Genomic DNA, 21,080 nt, shown 5'->3' with positions numbered 1-21,080 from the left:
CTGCTGCACTCACTGGGCCCAGCTCTGTTTCCACTTAAATGTTGGGGAAAAAATGGAGTCAGGATTGCTCCACCATCTTCTTCTGAATTCTGAATTCTTTTCACTCTTGAAAAACTGTGCAAGTCTGAAAGATGAAGACAGCAGCTCAGGCACTGTGTTGGTTGTATAATTTACACAGCCCTGGCAGCCAGGGGTGACCTGAGCCCAGGATCTGCTTTTCCTGTAGCTCACCCCTCTGAAGACCAGCAGATCAAACCCATGGAGTGGCTCAAGGTGAATATCAGCAGCAGGATTTGATCCCCAATGGGTCAAACAGATAAACTGTCCCTGCTCTCGTGTTTTGTGCTCCAGTAGCATGCAAACAGAGCTCCTTGCTGCAGATTTATCCCAAATAAATCTGGCTGGACTTAGGACCTACAGGTATTATTACAATTTAATTGGCTTTACAAAGCACCCTTGCAGCCCTATTCACACACACCACTGGGGAATGCTGCATGCAGCAGGTTGTTTTGTCATTTTAGCAGTGTTAAAATTCATCTGGTATCTCTTTCTTGCTAAGTGCAGGTAGAGACACACTCTTGAGTGAATAGGATATGCTCCACTTGTGAAGTGTAGAAGCAGGTCAATAGACAACTTTCAAAAGGAACCATTTAGGATAATTAAGCAGCACATACACACCAGCAAGAGTTTATTTTGTATTGGAAGGCATGTGGTTAGGGAAACAATAGCAGTTTTTTCCCTAGAGAACGTTAATTAAATTGAACACCCTGGAAAACTGAACTATTCTTACCACAAATCTATAAATCAAACTGTTCTGTTTGCTTAATATAATGCTTTGCTATTCTAGTCACACTGAAGTGGGCCAGCCACACAATGCCAAGATATTTCCATGATGAGCACATTAGAAACACTGATTGACTATAGATCTTATGGATGTGAGGCCAAACCCGTATCTCACTTACTCCAGAATAACCAAGATCAAAATCTGGCCCACACTGTTCAGATTAGTACATAAATAACATGAAAGGTTTGTGAGCTCTGCAGCAGATGCATTATGTACTTGTTATTTGTGCTGTAGAAGTCCCTGGCAACTCCAGCAAGGCACCAGGACTCTGCTGTGTTAGGTGCTGTGCAAACACAGAGCAAAAGGATTTCTCTTTCTGCTTTTCCAAAGTAGCTTGAAAATACCTGTGAGCAGATATTCACCTCCCCAACTTATCTCAGCAGGGTGAGGGAGCAGCCCTCTCTGCTACAGGTACAGGACAGGACTTAGAAGCATGGTCTGCTTGGTCCTGTCTTCTCACAGGCCAAAGGGGCTCTTCTTGCTAAGATATATTGTGACTCTGAAGCTGAGATTCCCAAATTTTGTACCCAGGGGCCAGCTGAATTTTCATCTGGTGTAAACTGAATTTCTCAGGCAGGCTGAGGCTGCCTACAGGGGGTTTGGCCAGCTCAGCAGCAGGACCTGAGAGCATCAGCTGCCACTCAGGTCTGCATCACAGGACACATCAAAATACACTGCACACATGGTGTAAACCTGGTGAAGTGTTTTCATGTTTTCTTGAGTGGGCTGTGACTCAGGTTCCCATGCAAAACCCTTGCATGCAGTTGTTTCCCTTCACACGCAGTTGTTACTCATTGGAGAAAAGGTCATTTTAGCTCCAGCCTGCCAGCTTGTTATCTATGTCTCACTTAGATGCTAAATAGAATTTAGGCAAGGAAAAGATCCAAAATTTCAGGCTCTGAAGGGAATTTTGCACGCGCTGAGGAAATCAGTTTAATATCTGGCTGTGTGCTCTGCAAAAGCAATGCACACGAGTGAGCGTGTGTCCCTGAGACAGGGCAGGCTCCAGGAGCAGCCATGCACAGAGGAATGGAAGAGCCACACCAACCTGCACGTGGGAAATCACTGGCTGCAGTGGATCACCATCTCTGGAAGGGATGCTCCTTCGATAGAAGTGCTCCAAGAGATGCATAATTTGGAACGGTCCCTGTGGTATACAGAAAATTTTCTGGGCCTTGTTTGCATCACAGAACTTGTATCAGTCAGCAGAGCAAAGATGGAGAGAGCTGGGCTTGGATAGCCACGGAAATATAGAATACAAAGGCAATTTGTCCCCTGAGCAGCTCAAACTCACCAGTGACACTCTGCTGTGCCCTCAGCTGGAAGGGCTCTCGCTGTAAGGTCACCTGCACAGCATCCCAGCACTGAAAATACAAACTTCTGACACCAGTCATGACACAAGGCAGCCTCATTTATCACAATCTGCAAGTCCTGTTCATTGGAAAATCAAAACAGGTGGCTTTTTCCACCAGTCTCAGGGTGGCAGCTGAAAGATCTGCACAAATTTCTACTTTCTTTTCCAAGCAATGCTCACTCACCCTCTTTCAACCTCATCCCTGGGCCAGAAGTGGGAAAGTTGCCAGTGTTTGACCTGATGGCTCCATTCAGAATAGCAATCTTATCTTGAATTAATAAGTGTGGGTGACAGTGGATAGGCAGGAAAATTGACAGATATTTTGTGTCCTCCTAGAAAACTAAGTGACAGTATGGAACAGGGGCTATTAATATCTGCTCAGCTCTGCCACAATTTACTGGCCTTCATTTGTAAGATAAAATGTAAATCCTTTATTTTACAGCATGTAGAGTTACTGATCTTTAATATATAGCCCAAATTTGCTACATATACCCACTGGAATGGTTTAGCTGCTACTGGATTGCAGTTATCACTTGTAAAAAAAAGACAATTCCTCAGCAGTAAAACAGTGTCATGAGATGTGCACGGCTGTAACTTTCCAAACCATGTAATTTAGCCTTTCTGAGGGAGTTATTTCTGATTCTGTCATGTATGAATGTTTTGGGCTCTCTCACAAGAACTGCAGAAATATGTTATATTAAGGGAGAGGTCTGGTATAAATCACACTAGTTCAGCCAGACATCAGTCACATCACAGGGGAAAATGAACGCTTCTTTCTCTCTCGTGTCTGACCCCTCCAACACAGTATTGTCCCCGCTAATGAGCTGAACATTTTTGCTGATTTGTTACATGCAGCAAATATAGAAGCAATGAAACCCATCTGTGTAATTTATTCATTGATTTGGACTTGAACCCAAGTGTGCTCTAAGTAGTTCTCGTCTGCGTGCATGTGTGTGAGAGAGAACAGCTCATCAAAAACAAAAAGTCTTGAACTTACCTGCTTGAAATATTTATGAATAATGGAAAATACCCTGGATCTCCTCCTGTGCAACCCAGCAGCCATTTCAGAAATGGTTTAGTGTAAAGTAAGGGCTGCTGGTTTCAGCCCTGTATTTGCAGTAAGATCAAAAGATCATTTTTAGGGAGGTCTCCTGATAATCCTTTCCATTCTAAAAATAAACAAATAAAAATATCAGGGAAGGATGGGAGGCTGAAATAAAATAAAGCAAGCTCAAACACACTTTATATCACCTCCTTAATGCTGAAAATATACATTGTGATGGTAGTTTTGTGCATTCCCTATGATTTCAACTTTCTGTAAAAGTTTTAATTTGGGGGGGTGTCACTGATTCTACCCTGAGCTCTTCAAAACATTGCTGATTCCAAGTCACCTGTTAAAAATCTGCTTTCCTTTAAGCTACCCAAGGCCCTATCTCTTTTATTCCAGAAACAAAGCAATGTTGTGAAGGAAGTGGTTTTAAGCAGTTGGCTTGAGCCTGTTCAAGGTTCTATTTCCCATCTCCAGCCACTGTGGATATTTGGTTCAGGATGCAGGGGTTGTATAAAGCCTCCCACACAAACATTCCCACCTGCACAAGCAGCTCTTTCTGTGCTCTATTATGAATGACAGAGGGAGGTTTATTGAGCAAAGTTTCTGGAGGGGTGAAGGTTTGCACGTCCATCCCGAACTTTCTGATCACACAGCTGCCTTCTGGATGGGAAATGCAAAAGCAGAGGTGCTGAATGGTGCTCCTGCTCTGCAGACACCCTCTGCTTCATAATTCCAACAGGCTGGTGCCAAACCTCACAGGATCCCAATGAAGAAAGGGAAGAAAAAAAATAAATTTAAAAAAGAAAGGAGAACAGATTAAACAGAGGTTATATTACGCTCAGCAAATGGAGTAACAGTCTGATTGAACACAGACAGGGTCCACACAGAAACCCTTCTTTCTTTACAAGTGGAACATTAACGAGCTGACCAGGTCTGAGGTAAGTCAGACTTTTTCTCCATTCTGCAGATTTTTCGGTTTATTATTTTCTCCCCTGACTGAGTGCTGGTTGCAACAGATTAACAGGTCACCGGACTGGCCCTGAGAATTGCCGGCAATTACCTCGTCTCCGCCTGTTGCTCCGCACTCTAATGGCATCATTTACCGTGCGCCCTCTCCCCGCCTCCCGGCTGAGATAAATCTGCCTGGGGACGTCGAGGGGCAAGTGGGGCTCATCATGTCAGGGGTAAACGATGCTTTTTGCTTCTTCCCCATCCAGGCAGGCTGAGCAGGAGCCTGCAAAGGGACACGGAGGTGCCGGGTCCGTCCTGCCCAGCCGGGAGCTGCGGGGCCCGGCCCGGGCACTCCGCTCGCCCCGCTCCGAACCTCCGAGCCCGAGCCTCAGCTCTTCCCCTCCAGACAGCGAGAAACATCTGAACCAACACAGCATCGTTTACTTACAGAATTGACAGCTCTTCCACTCGAACTGGTTCAAATTAGTCGACGCCACATTCTTTTCCTTCTGTGTGTTTTGTTTTCTGCCTTTTTTTTTTTTTTCCCCCCCTTTAAACGGGGATATAAAACTGCGCTATTTCACCCAGCTGGACGCGAAACGGTCCCGCGGAGGGGAGGGAGAGGCGGCGGGCAGGGCTGGAGCGGTGAGGAGGGAGATGCAGGGGATGCGCGGGCAGGAGATGCGCGGCCGCGGGAGGCTGCGGAGCGCTCCGCGGGTGCGGGGCCCGCCCGGGCCGGGCAGTGCTCCTCAGCCCTGGCTTCCTGACGGGAGCTTACCTTCGGGACATGTGCGGATGGAAAAGTGGGGACATTAAAATCAAATTACAGGCGTGTATAAAGACAGAGCCCTTCGCTGGCAGCAGGAATGATTAAACGGAGCGGCTCGGGAAACCTCCTGTATGAATATTTCATGTGAAATGATGCGATCCCCCCCAAGGTACAAGGGCCCTGCTTAATTAAACTGGTGTAAACGTTGCCTTTTACTCCTTTTTTATTTAAGTTATGGGGAGGAGCGGGCAGATTGGCCGAGTTTTACCCGTACACCCGAAAAAGAAGGAGCAGCTTTTCCGCGGGAGGGGGCACCGGGCCGGGCCGCAGGTCCCGCCGCGCTGGGCGCACCCGCGGGGCCGGCTGCGGGGACAGGGACCCTGGGGCGACACGGGAGTCGCTGGCTGGGACAGGCAAAGCCCAAGCGATGGTAGAGGAGGGCAGGGAGAAGCTCTGAGCACCCATTTGCCGGCCGCATCTCCATCCTTTCCCGCGGTCGCCCCAACAAGGCGGGGACGAGAAAGGGCTGTCGGCCGCCGTCAGTCCCCGTTCGCTGCCGCCCAGCTCAAAGCCACCCCTCGTCTGTCTCTGACCCTCGTGTCAGGGTGGAAAAGGAGCCAGAGCGGCTCTTCCCGGCAGTCTCTCGCAAGACGAGCCCCTGCCCACCGACGGACCGGGCGGGGGAAGGTCGATTGGGGTCCCGAGGGCGGCAGCGCGGCTGGGGAGCCCCTGGCAGGTCCCCCTGGGGCAGCCGGGGCTGAGCCTCCGCGGATGTGATGCGCAGCTCGGCGGTTTCCATGGCGATGGTGGTCCCCGCCACGCAGGACACGGCTGCCCACCCCGGGCAGCCCGCGCTCTCCCTTCCTGCCTTTCCAGGGCCGGGATGGGGCACTCGGGCAGGAGAGGCGCCCACAGGGGAGAGGGACAGGGCCGGCAGAGGGACCGCCCTGCCCGGCGGTGTCCTGGGCGCTGCACTGGTGGCACCGCTCCCGCCTGCCCGGACCCTCCGCTCTGCCGAGCGGGGCTTCTGATCTGCCAGGGAAAACCTACAGAAAACACCGACCCCAACTTCCCAGGACTTCGCCACAATGGTGGGAAGGAAGCGGATTTCCGACAGCCCTTGACTCTATCCTAAAGACAAATTGGCGTGAATTTCCAAGTCGGTCCGACCCTGAACTCACGGCCCTTCTGCCCAGACTCCTGACAATGTCCCTGTTTCATTCAATCCCACACTGGGACCTTGGCTTCTCCTTACACACGACATTTCCTCCTTCCTTCCTTCCTTCCTTCCTTCCTTCCTTCCTTCCTTCCTTCCTTCCTTCCTTCCTTCCTTCCTTCCTTCCTTCCTTCCTTCCTTCCTTCCTTCCTTCCTTCCTTCCTTCCTTCCTTCCTTCCTTCCTTCCTTCCTTCCTTCCTTCCTTCCTTCCTTCCTTCCTTCCTTCCTTCCTTCCTTCCTTCCTTCCTTCCTTCCTTCCTTCCTTCCTTCCTTCCTCTCTCTGTTTTCTCTCTTTTCCCCTATCTCTCGCACACATTTTTCCATCTTTATTTATTTTTCTCTCTTTTTCTTTTCCTCTCTGTTTCCTTGAAGATTTTAGTCAGTGCAGGGCTTTCTATTATTTTGCATTCCGGGGGAATTTAAATAAAATAACATTATTCTTATGAAAATACCTTTCCATGATTTTTTCGAACAGCCTTTACTCTTCCAAAACACATCTTCCCCTTTCCTCTCTTTTCCTTGATTCTGAGCAGATATTTGGCAGCCCACGGAGAAGCAGGTAAGGTGGGCTACAAAAAGGCAACGTGCTTACCAGGACGAGGAGAGTGGCACAGGAGATAACTCTCTGAAAAAAGATTTTTAAATAATATTTGCATCCTAAACTTCCCATCGCAGCAAACGCCTCCTCTCGACACACGTATGCCAAATAAAATAGCCGTGATCGCGTGGATTATAAATGAGATCACAGAAGAGTTTATCTGGGAATATCTCAGTCTCGCAACCCACAAGAATGCACTTTCTTCCCTGCCTCTGATACCCACTTGCTGATCTAAAGATAAAATAACAGCCGTGCTTGTATTCTCCGGCCTTGAGGAGAAAGTCGGGACTTCGCGCGTTCTGTGAACACAGCAAAACCACAAAAAGGTTGTTCAAATACTGATAAAGCTGGGAGTGTAACTCCACGAAAACACCGGGATCCAGCAGCTTCTCACGAGTCAGGCTTGGATCAGCTGCTGCTTCCAGACGTGCGGGATTTGACAGAGGAGTTCCCACACCTTATCTAAGTTTATTTGAGCCCAGGTCACCAACACTCATTCAGACAACACTTTCACTGGGGGAAATTGTTTCGAATTTTCGAATTCTTCATTCCTTTTTTTTCCCTTTTTTTCCCCCATTCCCTTTTAAATAAAAAACACAATTATATAAGAAAAGAAAAAAAAACCCGCAGCTGAAGCCGAGCATCTCTGTTCTTCTGGACTGTTCCCTTCCTGACTGGAAATCCCTGAAACTTTCCAGAGCTCCATGTGTCAGGCGGGAGAGAGTGGAGCGGGGAAAGAGGATGTTGCTGGTCTGTCCTTTCCTTTATAGGTAAAGGACTTCTAGAAAGGTAATTCCAAGCAGGAGTCTGGGTAAGAACATTGTCCCCTGCGGAGCGGCTTTCTGCCCCCTCCAAGCCCCCAAGGAATGTTTTCAGGCGTTGCAGGGGGCAGGGAGATCCCCCGCTCCCACTTTATAGCCAGGCTGTAAACGCCTCGCGGAGGTTTACTCACACTCAAACGCTTAATTAAGAAAACATTAAGGGTCCAGCTTAAACCAACAAAAGCCAAGCAGCCCCGAGACGGGTTCCCACTTTCCACACGGCGGCTGCGAGCCCCCTCCCTGCCCAGAGCCGCCGTCGCTCCATCCCCTCTGGATGGGGCTGGGGCTGCCCGAGTGCCCGAGCTCCGCATCCCTCTCTCCTCCTGCGGGGCTGATGCTGCTCCTCTCGCTCCCTTCCAGGGGAATCAACACCCAAAGCCTTTCTCTCCCCTTCCCTCAGCCCAGACGGACCAAACACAGTCGGGACTCGATTTTCTGGGAGCCCTCTCCCCAGAACGTGAAAGAAACAACCACTCGGGGGAGGACTCAGCCTCCCCCGGCCGGTCCTGGGGTCTGTGCGAGAGCAGCCGGGGTGGGGGTGATGGGGATGTCCCCTCCTGTGCCCTGCCAGTCCTCACCACCCCGAGCAGAGGACCAGGGCTTTTCTACCTGTCCGGGATGACAGGCCGGGGTTGTTCGGACTGTGAGATCCTTTGCTTCCCCCAGATCCTCCGCCTGCTCCCTATTATTTAACTGTCCCAGGAAAAAAAAAAAAAAAAAAAAAAACGGCCACTTTTTCTGTCTGTCCAGCCTTGGGGAAGGAAACAGAATTAACACGGGGGAGGCGACGCGCGGAGCATTGGCAGAAAAGCGTGGACTTTGTCTTAAGACATCAAAAAGGAAGGACAGAAAAGGATGGACACTACCTTCCAATACACTTTAGTTGGCTGGTGACAAAAACTCCGAGCATGCTCTGAATGCGTAATTACCCCCAACTGAAAATTCCCTATCTAATTTGATATTTGGTGCTCAGCAGAAGCTAGCCTTCGTAAATAATATACAAAGTAAGAAACCTAATCCAGCAGGCTAGAATGTTTAATTCATCATTATGCGAGCTAATTGGAAGGTGATTATATGGTAATTGCTCATTAGTGGTGTATATTTATCGCTGTACCTTATGTCAAGGCCATGGGAATTGTGTAGAGTCTGTTCTCTCATTTCAAGGATCAGTTTCAGAAGCAGGAGCAAAGCGGGCGAGATCAAGTTCTTCCTGACGTCAGGTCCAGCCGTGGGCGATGGAGAGCGGGTCTATAAATGCTCTCCCGGAGCCCCCGCAGCAGCCGGGGCTCCGGCCAGGCCGTGCGGGGACATGGGGCTCCCGATGCAGCCGGGCCGAGCGGCCCCACGGCGGGGACAAGGAGAAGGATGAGGATGAGAGAAGGCAGATCCTGCCTCCCCCGCTCCGGCCGGGGCAGCCACCTGCGAGGCGAGCTGAGCCCGGCGCCCGCAGCATCGTCCCTCCCGGCCGTGCCTGGCGGGGACACCCTCGGAGCTGGGGCGGCCACGGCCCCCCCGGGCAAAGAGGGGTCCGAGGGGCACCGGGAGGGCTCCCCCACAGCCCACGGGTGGCTTTCCCTGCAACAGGCGCTAATTGTCAAAGGTCAATTAAAAGCGAGCGGGGGAAGGTGATTAATGGCCCTTTCGGTTCCAGGCGTGGGCCACGGGCTGGGCTCGCCCGAGTGTCCCACCAGGGGAGAGGCTGGCGGGGAGAGAGGTTACGGCTCGGGGTCAGGAGGTTCTCTAAACTCCCGCTTCCCCCTCGCAGCGGGACCCTTTGCAGGAGTAAATCAATGGCTCTGTGAGCTCCGAGCAGGGATGAACCGCGGATGGACACGGGAGCAGGGCTGGGAGAATCCCGTTCATCAGGGAACCCGGCTCGGGCGGCTCTGCCTGTTTCCTACAGAGGGGCTACGCGGAGGCTGCGCGCTAATTAGGGGGGACCGCTAATTTCCGCCGAGCCCTCGCAGGTAACAGCGCGATCCATCAGAGGAGGAAGGCAAATAAACAGCGTTTAAACACAACAAAGCGAGAGCTCCAAAGGCCTCCGGCCTCACCCCGATCCAGCGGCAAAGAGAGGGCTGCGTGGGTGCGGGCTTGCGCCGCGTGGGGAGCGCAAATCCCAGCGGTGGGAAGCAACCCCGGCTGGGAGCCTCTGGCCGTGTCCGAAGGGAAAGGGTTAAACACCCAAGGCCGGAGGGGTCAAGTCCCGGACGCGCTGCCAAGGGTGGGGATGCTGAGGGGACCCCGGGCTGAGAGGGGCCGGGGGAGGCCAGGGGCGGGATGCGCTGACCTTGGCCGACAGACAGAGCCGGGCGGCGGAGCAGGGACAGCAGCGGAGCCCCGGCCGCTCCCGGGAGCCCAGCCCCGCTCCCGGGACGCTGCGCGGGGCAGCGCGCTCCGCTCCGCACCCGCGGCCACCGGGCAGCGCTGCCAGGAGCGGCCGCGGGGTGCGGGGTGCGGGGGTCCCCGCTTGTCCTGCAGCCCCCGAGCAGCCCGCGCGGGCCAAATCCCCCGCCAGGCACCCAGGGCCGCGCGTCCTCCGCAGGGAGAGCCGGTCCCCGGCAGCCGTCCCCCAGCTTTCCTTCAAAAAAGCCGTAAAAATCCGCCCGAGTTTGCAATTCGCCACCCGAAATCCACGCTCCCTCCCCCACCCCTCTGAGTTATTTAATATAAAATGTATTTTTGAACACCCGCTCGGATAGCATCTCGCCAATATTTATATTTCCACGTTGCCTGGCATCCACTGTCCCACATTAGACTCTGCCTCTCTCTCCCTCTCTCTAATCCTGCCACTTTAAATAGATGAATTAATAAAGCAAATGAGGGTCTAATAAGCTGACTGTCCTGCCTATTGAGGCAGGGGGAGAGAGACTAGAAAGTGCGCCAAATTTGTTTGCAGTGGATCAAGGCTAGCCGCCTTTGCTTCACTTTCTTTATCTTAATTCCGACTTGAAAAGATATAATTATCTAGTTTGAACAGAGCTGCTATCAAATCCTTCTCTAGGCAAGGCAGGGGAGAGCTGGAGTGGATTGCAGTGTTCTGAGCCGCTTGGTGCAGCCGGAGATAGGGAGTAATGAAGTTGTGGAGTCCTGAGATACAAAGGGCATTAACCTCATTAGCATGAAACCTTTTCTTCTAACCATTGTGGGACCCTTTCAGACTCCTAATCCCCCCTATTTTCAAAGCGGGGTTTGTAATAAAGCTTTTAAGGGGTTTTTTTCAAAGCTAATGGCATTCTCTGAAGATTTTATTGCTGTTACGCTACATAGGACGCTTATTTTTCCCCTTCTCTCCCTCTCTTCCCTCACGGTTAAAAAAAAAAAAAAAAAAAAAGAAAAGGGTTGGGGGGAGAAATATATGGTTCCTGCAGAAATAAGCCTTTTATCAAGATGGGAAACAATTTCTAGAAAGGCCCAAGTCCGCTGTTCGGCCGCGATCCGTTTAATGTTTGCCCATTTGCCCGGGTTTGAAGTGGGGAGCGAGGCAGCCTGGGCGAGTTCAGGGGAAATGTGCGTCCTGCTTGGCTTCCAGATCTGCACCATCAGCTGTCCGAGCAGGGAAGAAACGCGACGAGAAGTTTACCTTGGGAATAGCTCTACTAAATAATTAGCCTGGGTTTAAATGGAAGGGACTGCATTGCGACATGCGTCCTAACCCTGACTGGGCCTCTCTCATATTTGTAGCACAAATGAATGGAAAGTCACCGGGATTGTATAAGAAGAGATGCTAAGAAAAAAAATAAATCGGATATTTTTTAAAAAAAATTAAATTTACATAGTACCCGGTAGAACCAACACGTGCACAGAATGTCTAATCTTAACTTTTCAAGGCAATATGTTTAACAAAGCTCGTATTTTTGCGATGCATTGTAACTTCGCCTTATCACAGTGTAAAGGGTAGTCAGATTGTCCTAAATTATGTCCAACTAGCCCCCCTGGATCCACGGATTAAGAGATTAAAGGAGACCACTGGGCAATGCCTCCTCTTTCCCCTTCATATTCCTGGTATGATAATTGCCTAAACTGATTTGCACTTTCACAAAAGCTTGCAGGATTCTTTGTAGCTCGAACAGAGCAGACGAGGTTTCTCTATCAATGGAAATAAAACTGATTAATGCAGTCTATCAGGCTAAGGAGCAAATGAAGCATGAAAAAACAACTGTGTACCCCCAGAAAACCAGCTAGTTTCCTCAAGGACCCAGAGCAACATTTCTTTTCTTTCTTTTTTTTTTTTTTTTTCCCTTTCCCCCACCTCTTTAATGTCAGCGAGTTTTACTCCGTGCCCAGGATCGCTCCCCGAGAGCGGCAGGGAGAGCAGCAGCTGGGGCGCAGCCTCTGCTCACAGGACCTGCTCCTGCTCCTCACCGCACCGACCTGCACAGGGGATGCAAAGCATGGGGGGGAAGACCAAAAAAAAAAAAAAGAAAAAAATCTCTCGCTAAACAAAACACGTATTTTTGCCGAGGAAAGCCTCTCTCGGCGGAGCGCGGCAGTTTCACCATCACGAACCGGTCCGCACTTCAGTTCCCAACCAGGGAAGGGGCTGGGTTTCTCCTTGAGGTTTTTGTTTGTTTGGTTGGTTCTGTTTCGGGGGGTTTGGGGTATTTATATACAGCAAGTGCGCCTCTGCGGCTTATTTTTAGAGGTCTATTTAGCAGCCAGCGAATACATTAAGAAAATGCGCCCATGGCCGCAGGAATGCGCGGCGCGGCCGCGGGGGTTCAGCAGCTAAAAACAAGGCGGTGCAGGGGAAACCATCGGTTTCCGAGAAATTTGGGGGTGAAGGGGAAAAGATATTGCTTAAAAAATTAGGGCATATTGATAAATCTTTATTGACAAAATATTGACAATGACATACTTCTTGGAAGTATATAGTGTGTTAGAATTCTAACAAATTAAACACAAAACACAAAAATATTTACATTCTGGTATAGGAGACATGAAGGAAACATTTGTCACTTTTTTTTTTTTTTAGTAGCTCTATGATCTCGGAATATTATAAGGTCAGTGCTTGAAAATTGACCCAATGAAAATGGTCATTAGAAAAAAAAAAAATCAATCCGCGATTTTAAGTCCCTTTTCTCTGGATCCTCCCAGCCTAGAAGGTGTCCTCACGGCCAAAATTGGTCGCTGGGTTTGCGCTTTATAAATCTTTTAAAAAAAGTAATCATCATCCGCTTTTGCAATGGGGATACAGTTGGGGGCAGGGGAGAGATAATTCCACTTGATTTTTTTTTTTTTCCCAGCAAAAGTTATGACCAACCCCAACCTCCCCCGCCCCCCCGCCTTTCCCTCCCGTCCCTCCCCTCCCCACCGTGTTTGTCCATCCGGAAGGAACACTATGCTTTGTTACTGCTACTTCATTTAGCTTTCACAAACACTTTGACGCCAGAAGTTATTATAAAATGTTTACAGACTGCACATTTCTCGTAAAATAAAATTAAAAAGCACACAGAACCTGCCTTAAAGGGAAAAAAATTACAATTCATTTCTGTCTTTAGGAACCGGAGTAATTTTTTTCCGGTTTTTTCTTTTCTTTTTTTTTTTTTTCTCTTTTTTCCCCAGACGGCTTTACACATGCAATTCAAGTTTCTGAAACAGGTGTGGGTTTTGGCTGCTTATGGAAATTTCTCTTTCAAAGACGGAAAAAACCGTGAAGTGCAAAATGTCCCGTAAGGTGTTAATTTTTCTGGTTTGGTTGGGGGCTTTTTTTTTTTTTTTTTTTTTTTTTTTTTTTCCGTTTTAAGATTTTTTTTCTATATATTTTTAATTTTTTTTTTTTTTTACGTTATGCTTTTAAAAGTGGACTGCGATAAACGGAATACCTGTCAATCACCTCGTCCCGGTGTTTTGGCTTTGATTGACAGATCCCCTTTGGCAGAGCGGTGCCGGCAGTGCCACAGTCCGGAGCCCTCGCTGGCTGCCCTCGCTCGCTCCCAGCTCCCTCCCGGGCGGGAATCGCGTTGTGATGAAGATCTCCGTGTCCTTCCCCGCACCGCCACGCCGCGGGGGTGTGTGAGCCTTTAACACTTTCGGTTCGTGGGATGCTGGCTTGGAAAAGTCCAAAAGTGCCAGTTTTTTAATCGTCCGACGTGACGTCGATTTCCTCTGGACTGGCTTGTTTGGTGGCGATTCTCCACCGGTTAATGTGATGAGTCCCTTTTTTCTTCTGTTGTGAGTCTGAACCTTCCTCTTCCAACTTTTGCCGCTTGAACTTTGTCCGTCTGTTCTGAAACCATACTTTTACCTGCGGGAGGAAAGGCACGGGCCGTTAGTCCTGCCCGGACCAGGGGGATGCTCCGCTCCCCTCCTGCTCCGTGCGCCACCGCGCCGCGCCGCGCTCTGTCCCCACTGCTGTCACCCTGGCCAGCCTGGCTGGGGCCGAGCACCCTCTGCCACCCAAACCTCTGCGAGAAAGGCACGGCCAGGCTGCCCCACGCCCCCCGGAGCCCGCAGCGCTCAGGAGTGGCGGCACCGCCGGGGGATGCTCCTGGAGCTTCCGCGGGCGCGTAGCCCCGAGCAGCGCCCAGGTAGCCCAAGCAGCGTGGGGCTCGTCACCTCGACGGCCCCAATGCCCGGAGAGGCTCCGTTCCCCGCTGCTGGCGAGGTGTCCCCCCTGTCCAGCCCCGGGAGAGCCGTCGGGGCCGCGCCGGCCGCGGGGCTCCCACCTGCCCGGCAGAGCAGAGCAAAGGCAGGGCCTCGTCCGTCCTAAAGGGCGCCAGGATGGGGCTGGGGGGAGGACGCACGGGATTTTTTTCCTCGTGGAAAAGCGAATAAAATGTACAAAAATGGCCCGAATAGAAAAACGCCCAGCGTCTCCCTGGGACGCGCCGTCCAGGAGCGATCGCGGCGCGGTGAAAGCGGAAAGAGGCATCATAAATATCCCTCTGGTTTTGTTCAGCGCCGCGTAAATCTGACTGAACCATCCGGCAGCTGACTTCAGTGCTTTAATTACAGATAGTATTGATCTGGGAGCTATCTCCAGGGCTGGCCACACTCCTGGTAGCGTCCAAAGGTAAACTTTTTTTTTAAAAAAAGCAATTTAAACTCTGGTTCTGTCTGAAAGTGCCTGATAAAGGCCTCAGCAAGGGGGAGAAGGGGAACTGGAGCATTTTAATAAGCTGGTTTAACCCGCTTCGCTGCCTCTTCAGAACAGAGACCTGACTGGCCGGACACACATCTCTGCTGCATTTTCATATTCTCCAAAAGTCCCCCATTAAAAAGCTGAGCGGGGAACAAGGGGTGAGTTTAATTTGCTTTTAGTTTGCTAATTGAAGGGGAGGACGGTTCATTTCTGCACGCTGATCTCCCAAAAGGGAGCTCATTTGTAGGGGACTGGGGGTTTGACATCCGGACAAAAGACCCCAACCAGCTTCGGAATCAAGCAGCACAAAGACCACCTTAAATACAGCTTTCCAGTAGAAATAAGCCTGTGACCGGTCCCTTGTTCGGGGAACCTCATAAAAGTGGCGATCCCTTTTTATTGTTTTGTTAGGGAGACATTTTAAAACAAAAGCTCCAACCTCTTTATTGCTTCCCCCACGAAAAGGAGTTAAGAAAAAAAAAAAGTGTTACAACTTAATCCGCCCAGAGAACGCTGTGTTTACTGGGAACTTTGAACTAGGCTGCGGCTGGGTATTTTGGCTGTTTTTTTTTTTTTTTTTTTTTTTTTGAGTACAGTGCCACATACTGTAGCAGAGACAATCCCCATCTGGAACCCTCTCTCTCCACGAGTCTCCTGGAAGGGCGCAAAACAAAAACCCGACACAACAACAACGACGACAACAACAATAACAACAACAACCACCACCACCAATCCTCCAAACTCCAGCCTTTCTTCCGGCGGGGAGAAAACCGCGTGAAAAGCGCGCTCGCAGCGGGCCCGCCTGCCCCGGGTCGCGGCCGTCGGGGGGAGCCTGAGCCCGCCCCGCCGCCGCTCCCGGCCCGTTCCGCGCCGCCCCACGGGCCCCCGGCCCCGGTAACTGCCGGGACCCTCGGCCTGGCGCCGCCGCGGCAGAAACATCGCCGAGAGTCCCGCCGGAGAGACCGAACAGTCTCCGGTGCTGTTCTGGCCCGCAGCCAGTCGGCTGGGACGGGGGGAGAGGGGGGGGTGGAAGGGATAAGGGGGGGATTCCTTGTGAGTAATTTCTCTGCTTTTATTTTTCATCTTTCTGCCCTCCTGAACCGGCTCGTCACATCCCCTCTGTCCGCTAGAAACGAGCGAAAATTCATCCAAGGAACTGTGTTCCTGCTGTAGGGTCTGAAGAGGAGGTTCTCCTCCATTGTCCCTCCATTTGTTTTGGGGGCTTTTCACCCAATAGCGAACTCCTTTTTCAGAGTCACACCAGTCCCGCAGCAGAACGACCGGACCCGCAGATCGCAGCTCCGCTCGGGCCGGAGCTCCGGCCGGGGCTGCCCGGGGGACCCCAAATCCCCAAATCGCGCCCCGAGCGCTGCGGCTCCCCGCGCCCGGCCGAGGCACCGCGACCCCCGGCACGGGAAAAAGATTTTATGGCACTCAGGCTGGGGAGATCCCTCTCCCCACTGCACCGGTTCGGGATGGAGGCCTAAACACCCCTAGAATTCGCCCTTAGCGCTGCCCGAATCTCGGCCCGGCCGGGTGGGATTTCCCCAGGAGATGCCCGTACTTTCGCTTTCCCAGCTGCCCGCTCCCTGCTTGCCCCTTACCTGAGTTTCCGTGAGGCTGAGGCTGTGTGCCAGCTGTTTTCTCTCCGCTCCCACTACATAATGGTTCTTCTCAAAGGCATGTTCCAGTCTCAGTAACTGGGATGGGGAGAAAGCTGTACGGATCCGTTTGGGTTTCCTGGCCAGTGCATTGTGCAATAGGAAGCTCTCCGGGCTGGTTTCATTCCCTGGGAAACAGGGTAAAACGGATGAATAAAACACCTTCCCCAAATGCACTCGACAGCAGTTTTTAGCGCGAAAATTTTTGTCTCCCACGATTACCTTCAGGATAAATCCAACTATAGTTTCTTTTTAATTTTTCAACTCCTTTTTTGTATTGAATTTTCCTTTGATAAATACATGGAGGGAAAGGATAAATAAGCAGGGGGAGGAGAGGACTGGTATAAATTAAAACGCTAAAACACAACCTGGGGAGCACTACAGAAAATAAAGAAGAAGAAGAAGAAGAAAAAAAATAGAATTGGCCAGAGCACGGCTGCGGTGTCTGCGGCTACACCTCGCGGCTGCCCCCCTGCCCCCCGACCACCACAGCCTCACATCTTTCCCTATTTGTTTGTTATTTCCATCTTCCCTTCGCGGCCAGCTGCTCTCGGGGCTCCCTGGCCGAGCCCAGCGAGTCTCCCTGGCCGCCCACCGGGCTCCAGAGCCTCCCGCCTGCTCCCCCGGCCTGTCTCGGCTTCCCTCGCCCAAAACTTCGGCCGAAGCCTCTCTCCCGCAGCTTTCCTTCGTTCTCCCGGCGTGCTGCCCGCAGCGGGGCTCCCACCGCCGCCTTCCCGGCCCCATGACCCTCCCCGCTGCCTCGGCAGCGCTGGGAACCGGCATGGAAATAAAGAACCAAACTCCGGGGAGGCCACAGAGCGGCCATCCCATCCCATCATATCTCATCCCATCATATCCCATCCCATCCCATCCCATTCCTGCCGGCCTGCATGGAGCGGGGGCGGGAGAGGCGGGTGGTGAGCCGGGGCTTTTCGGGGGGCATTTCGCTCCGGGGTGCCCCTGTGCCACCTCTCCGGGCTGGTCCTTCCAAGGTGGAAGCGGCACCGAGGGGCTCTCTCTGTAAGTGCTTTCAAAATCGTTGGAGGAGGAGGGTGTGTTTGAAATCAGGCTGTGGCTCAACACCAGGACATTTCCGCCTTTCATCTACCCCTCGTTAACAATCGCCTGGTGCCTGCGACAAATAATTCGGTGAGCGAAACCTGTAATTTTATTCTGAAAGGGTAATAATCCATTTTGTGTCTCAGAGCGCCTGGCTTTGGAGAGAGTGGCTCCTTTTTCAACCCGGCTGCTGCGGCCCGGCTGTGGAAGGCCGGGGAAAATGCAACATGCAGGTGGTTTGTTTTCGTTCCGAATTAAAAAATAAAAATACAAGGAAAAAAAAAAGGCAGATGGATCCCTGCGAGTGGAGGCTGATTTTGTTTTGTTTGTTGGTTTGCCTGTGATGAGAGTGGCAGAAGCCGGACCCATTGCGGGAGAAATCGGCTCACCTCTCGGAGAAGACGCTGCCGGTTACAAAGGGTTAAGCAAGGGGGATTTTATTGATTGTCCGCCATTGGATTCGGTTATTTCCCTTCAGCTGGTCATTAATCGCTTGGCATTTGGAGCCCCTGGCTGACCGCACGGTCGGGATCGCCCTCCGAGCCCCTTCCCCGGCTCTCCTCCGCAGCCCCATCTCCCCGCGCTGCTCCGCTGCTGGGATTGATTCCCCACACACACTTCCCTCCTCCTTTCTCTGGGGTTCGCTTCGTTTCTTCCCCTCTAACAAGGGCAGCGGCCGCACTTGGGGCTTCCTGCGGCTCGGCCCCGCAGCTCGGCGGGCACCGCCGCCTTCCCGGGGGAACTCAGCCTCGCTGCTCCCCGCTCTGCGCGGCCGCTTCCTTCGGGGGCTCCTCTCTAGCTCTTAACACGCCGGAACAAAAAATATCCGCCTTTTCGTCTGCTTTTAATGGGAGCAGAAAGCTGACGAAGTCCCAGCCGGCCTTGCCTTCCCCCTCTTCCCGGGAAACCAAAACAAACCGGGAAAAGCAGCAAAACAAAACCAAGCCCAAGCTCCTCGGCTCTGACAGCTCTCCCAAGTTTGGCGGAGGGGGAGACAGGGACAAAAGCGCCCGGGCCCGGCCGAGCCGAGCCTTCCGCTCCGGGCAGGGGCCGCCGTCCCCCGACATCCGCGCCGCGGGGACCGGCCGGGGGATGCAGGGCTGGGTCGGGAGGAGAGGAAAAGTTGCACGTACCTTGGAACCTGTGGCCCAGATACCGGTAGCGGTGTATTAGCCACGGGTAGAAGGTGGAGGGGTCCCTTTGCTGCGAGGCGAAGAGCGGGTGCGTGGAGTGCGAAGCAGGCAGCGGGTGGGCGGCCAGGGCGTGAGGAGGGGGCACGGGATGGACCGGCACGGCCGGGTTCGGCGGGTGGGAGACGGCCTCTGCAAAGACCAAGTCCGGGTTGGAGTAGACCCCCCTGCCAGTGGAGTGGAAGCCGTTGAGAAAAGGGATTCATCGGGCTGGAATTGGCATAGCTGAGCGCCGCCGGCCGGATAGGATCCTCGGAGCGAGACGCGGGCAAGGGGCTGTCTTTGGCCACCAGCGACTCGATGGTGAAACACCGCTTGGGTGTGGGCTGAAACATGCTGCTGCCGCGACGAGAGTCCCCGACCCAATCTCTGCCCGTCTCTCTCTGGTGCGCGGGAGACGATCCGGGGAAGTTTGCAGCAGGGAGTGACTTGAGGAGGGATAGATACACACATAAATAGACAGGGGCTGGAGGAAAAGGAGGCAGCGGCAGCCAGCGGTACCCAAAAGGGAGACACACACACGCACAACGCACACACTCACACAAAAAAAAGTTGCTGGGAGAAGTTTCCCTCCTGCAAGGAAAAGGCGGTCGCGCCCCCCCCCCCCTAAGTCCAAAGACAATCCATGGATGTGATCGGCCCCTTCACAAGTTGTGCAAACGATTTGTTAGTTCATGAGCCTAATTAGTGCTGGGATCACATAAACAGCTTCCTCTGAAGCCTGGTAAATGGCTTGATGATTGGTCGCTATTACTCGCCTTGAGGTTGAAGGGGGAGACTCTTTAAAGTGCGTCAGAGGGGAGGCGAGCGCCGGGCAGCGCCATCGGGAGGGATGGAGCCGCGGATCGGAGTGCGGCGGGAGCGCGCCCGCCAGCGCGGGGGAGCGCGCCGCGCCACCGCCCCCGCCCGGCCCCGCCCGGCCCCGCGGCCCTCCGCGGCCGCGCTGCCCTCCCTCCCCTGCCGCCGCTCGGAGAACAAGGTAGGCGGACGGGGATCGGGGGGGATGTGGGGGCTCAGCGGGACAGGAGATGGGGGGCCCTGCATCTCCTCGGGTGGGGGCAGAGGGGAGTTGGGCTGCTCCGCCAGCGCGACACCCCCGTCCCTGCCACCTCTCGGGTACTCTCAGCCCGGCGAGGTTACCTTGATCGGCCCCGGGGCGTCAGGGAGAGATGCCCCGCTTGGGGAAAGGTTTCGTTCCGGTGAGAGAACGGCTCGTCCTCCTGCTCCGAACTTATTTATTTCCCCTTGGCTCCTCCGCGCTGGCCGCACCGCGCGGTGCGCAGCACAAAGCGCGGGGCAGCCGCATCGTGCAAAGCTGGGACACGCCGGGCGCTCGCAGACGGGACAGGGGATCAAGTCTCCGGTTCCAGCCTTGTCCGTATTTTCGCGTTTACCTTTGGGTCCGGAGATGATTTTAGGGCTGAGTTCTCCTCCTCCCATTGGCTGGAGCTGCAGAATAATTATGATCACATCCTAATACTCTTGGCTGGTGCTTACTGTTTATTGGTAGTTAAGGATCTATTATCTATTCATCAGCCTCCCATTTTTGCCAATTACATTCTTCTAAAGTGAAGTACCAGCAGGTATTTTGCACATTTACAATTAATGATAAAAAAATCTGGCGTACTTTAAATCTATTACGCCGCTGTGTAATTTATCTTAAAGATGCAGAATTGCTAATGTAAATTAATGTTTCTGTTGAACCAAGGGATGGGGGGAGTCTTAAAACCAGTCTAGCGTTTCTTTCCTTCTCTCCCGGACGTTGTTTTCTATTTTCTTTCCACTTTATACACTAAAAACCCGTTACTTCTCTGCATTAAATTGGGCTAAAAAACAAATCGCCATCTAAATGGTTGTTTCCAGTAAAGGGCGAGGTGAATTCTTTTCTCCTTCCCCACTCTCTGCTAAAAGCATCTGTTCCCAGCTCGCCGATATTTTTAACACAACACCAAAACGAGGGGATAATGTAAGTGACAAAACAGTGTTGGGCAGGCAAAGATGCGGCTGTTCTTGCGCCTTTGTTTGAGGCCGTGTTTCCCTTTGTGTACCCCGCGCTGTGCGCACTTTGTGGAGGGAGAAGTTCACTTTCTGTAGGAAATGTAAATCTGATCTGCAGGCGTGGGGCGGCTGCACGTACAGACATCCAGAGCCACACGTGCGTGCGAGCGCAGAGCAAAGCGAGCTTTACACGGCGGGACTCGAGGCTTTGGGCACATTTTGCTGCGAGGTGCCGTTCTCCCGGGTCTCGCGCGTTTGGGAAAACCTTTCCTGCCCGAAGACACCAGAGTGCAGGGCTCCGGCCCCGCTGAGCTGAGAGAGCCGAGCAAGGGAGAGAAGGATTTCCCTTCAGCCCCACTCGTGTCCCTCGCGAATGGCCAGTATCTTAACTTTTTCAGTTCCCTCGCCCCTTCTCCGTGCAACTTTTTTCCCCTCAAGCGGCGGTCATTACTTCTGGAAAAGATCTGGGGTTATAGACACGAGC

General features: G+C 52.5%; 1 protein-coding gene across 1 annotated transcript; it reads right to left on the bottom strand.

The window, feature by feature from the left end:
• Positions 1-12,948: 12,948 nt before the first annotated feature.
• Positions 12,949-20,114, bottom strand: EMX2 (empty spiracles homeobox 2). The gene is given in 5 exon segments (XM_030951359.1): positions 12,949-13,851; positions 16,293-16,477; positions 18,542-18,797; positions 18,799-19,026; positions 19,739-20,114. Coding segments are annotated over 5 exon segments (1,137 nt in total). The 5' UTR covers positions 20,039-20,114; the 3' UTR covers positions 12,949-13,683.
• Positions 20,115-21,080: the final 966 nt, after the last annotated feature.

The sequence above is a fragment of the Camarhynchus parvulus genome, chromosome 6, assembly GCF_901933205.1.
Source record: "Camarhynchus parvulus chromosome 6, STF_HiC, whole genome shotgun sequence".
Classification (NCBI taxonomy): domain Eukaryota; kingdom Metazoa; phylum Chordata; class Aves; order Passeriformes; family Thraupidae; genus Camarhynchus; species Camarhynchus parvulus.
The sequence above is the reverse complement of the archived record's forward strand: the minus strand, read 5'-3'. Positions and strand labels throughout refer to the sequence as shown.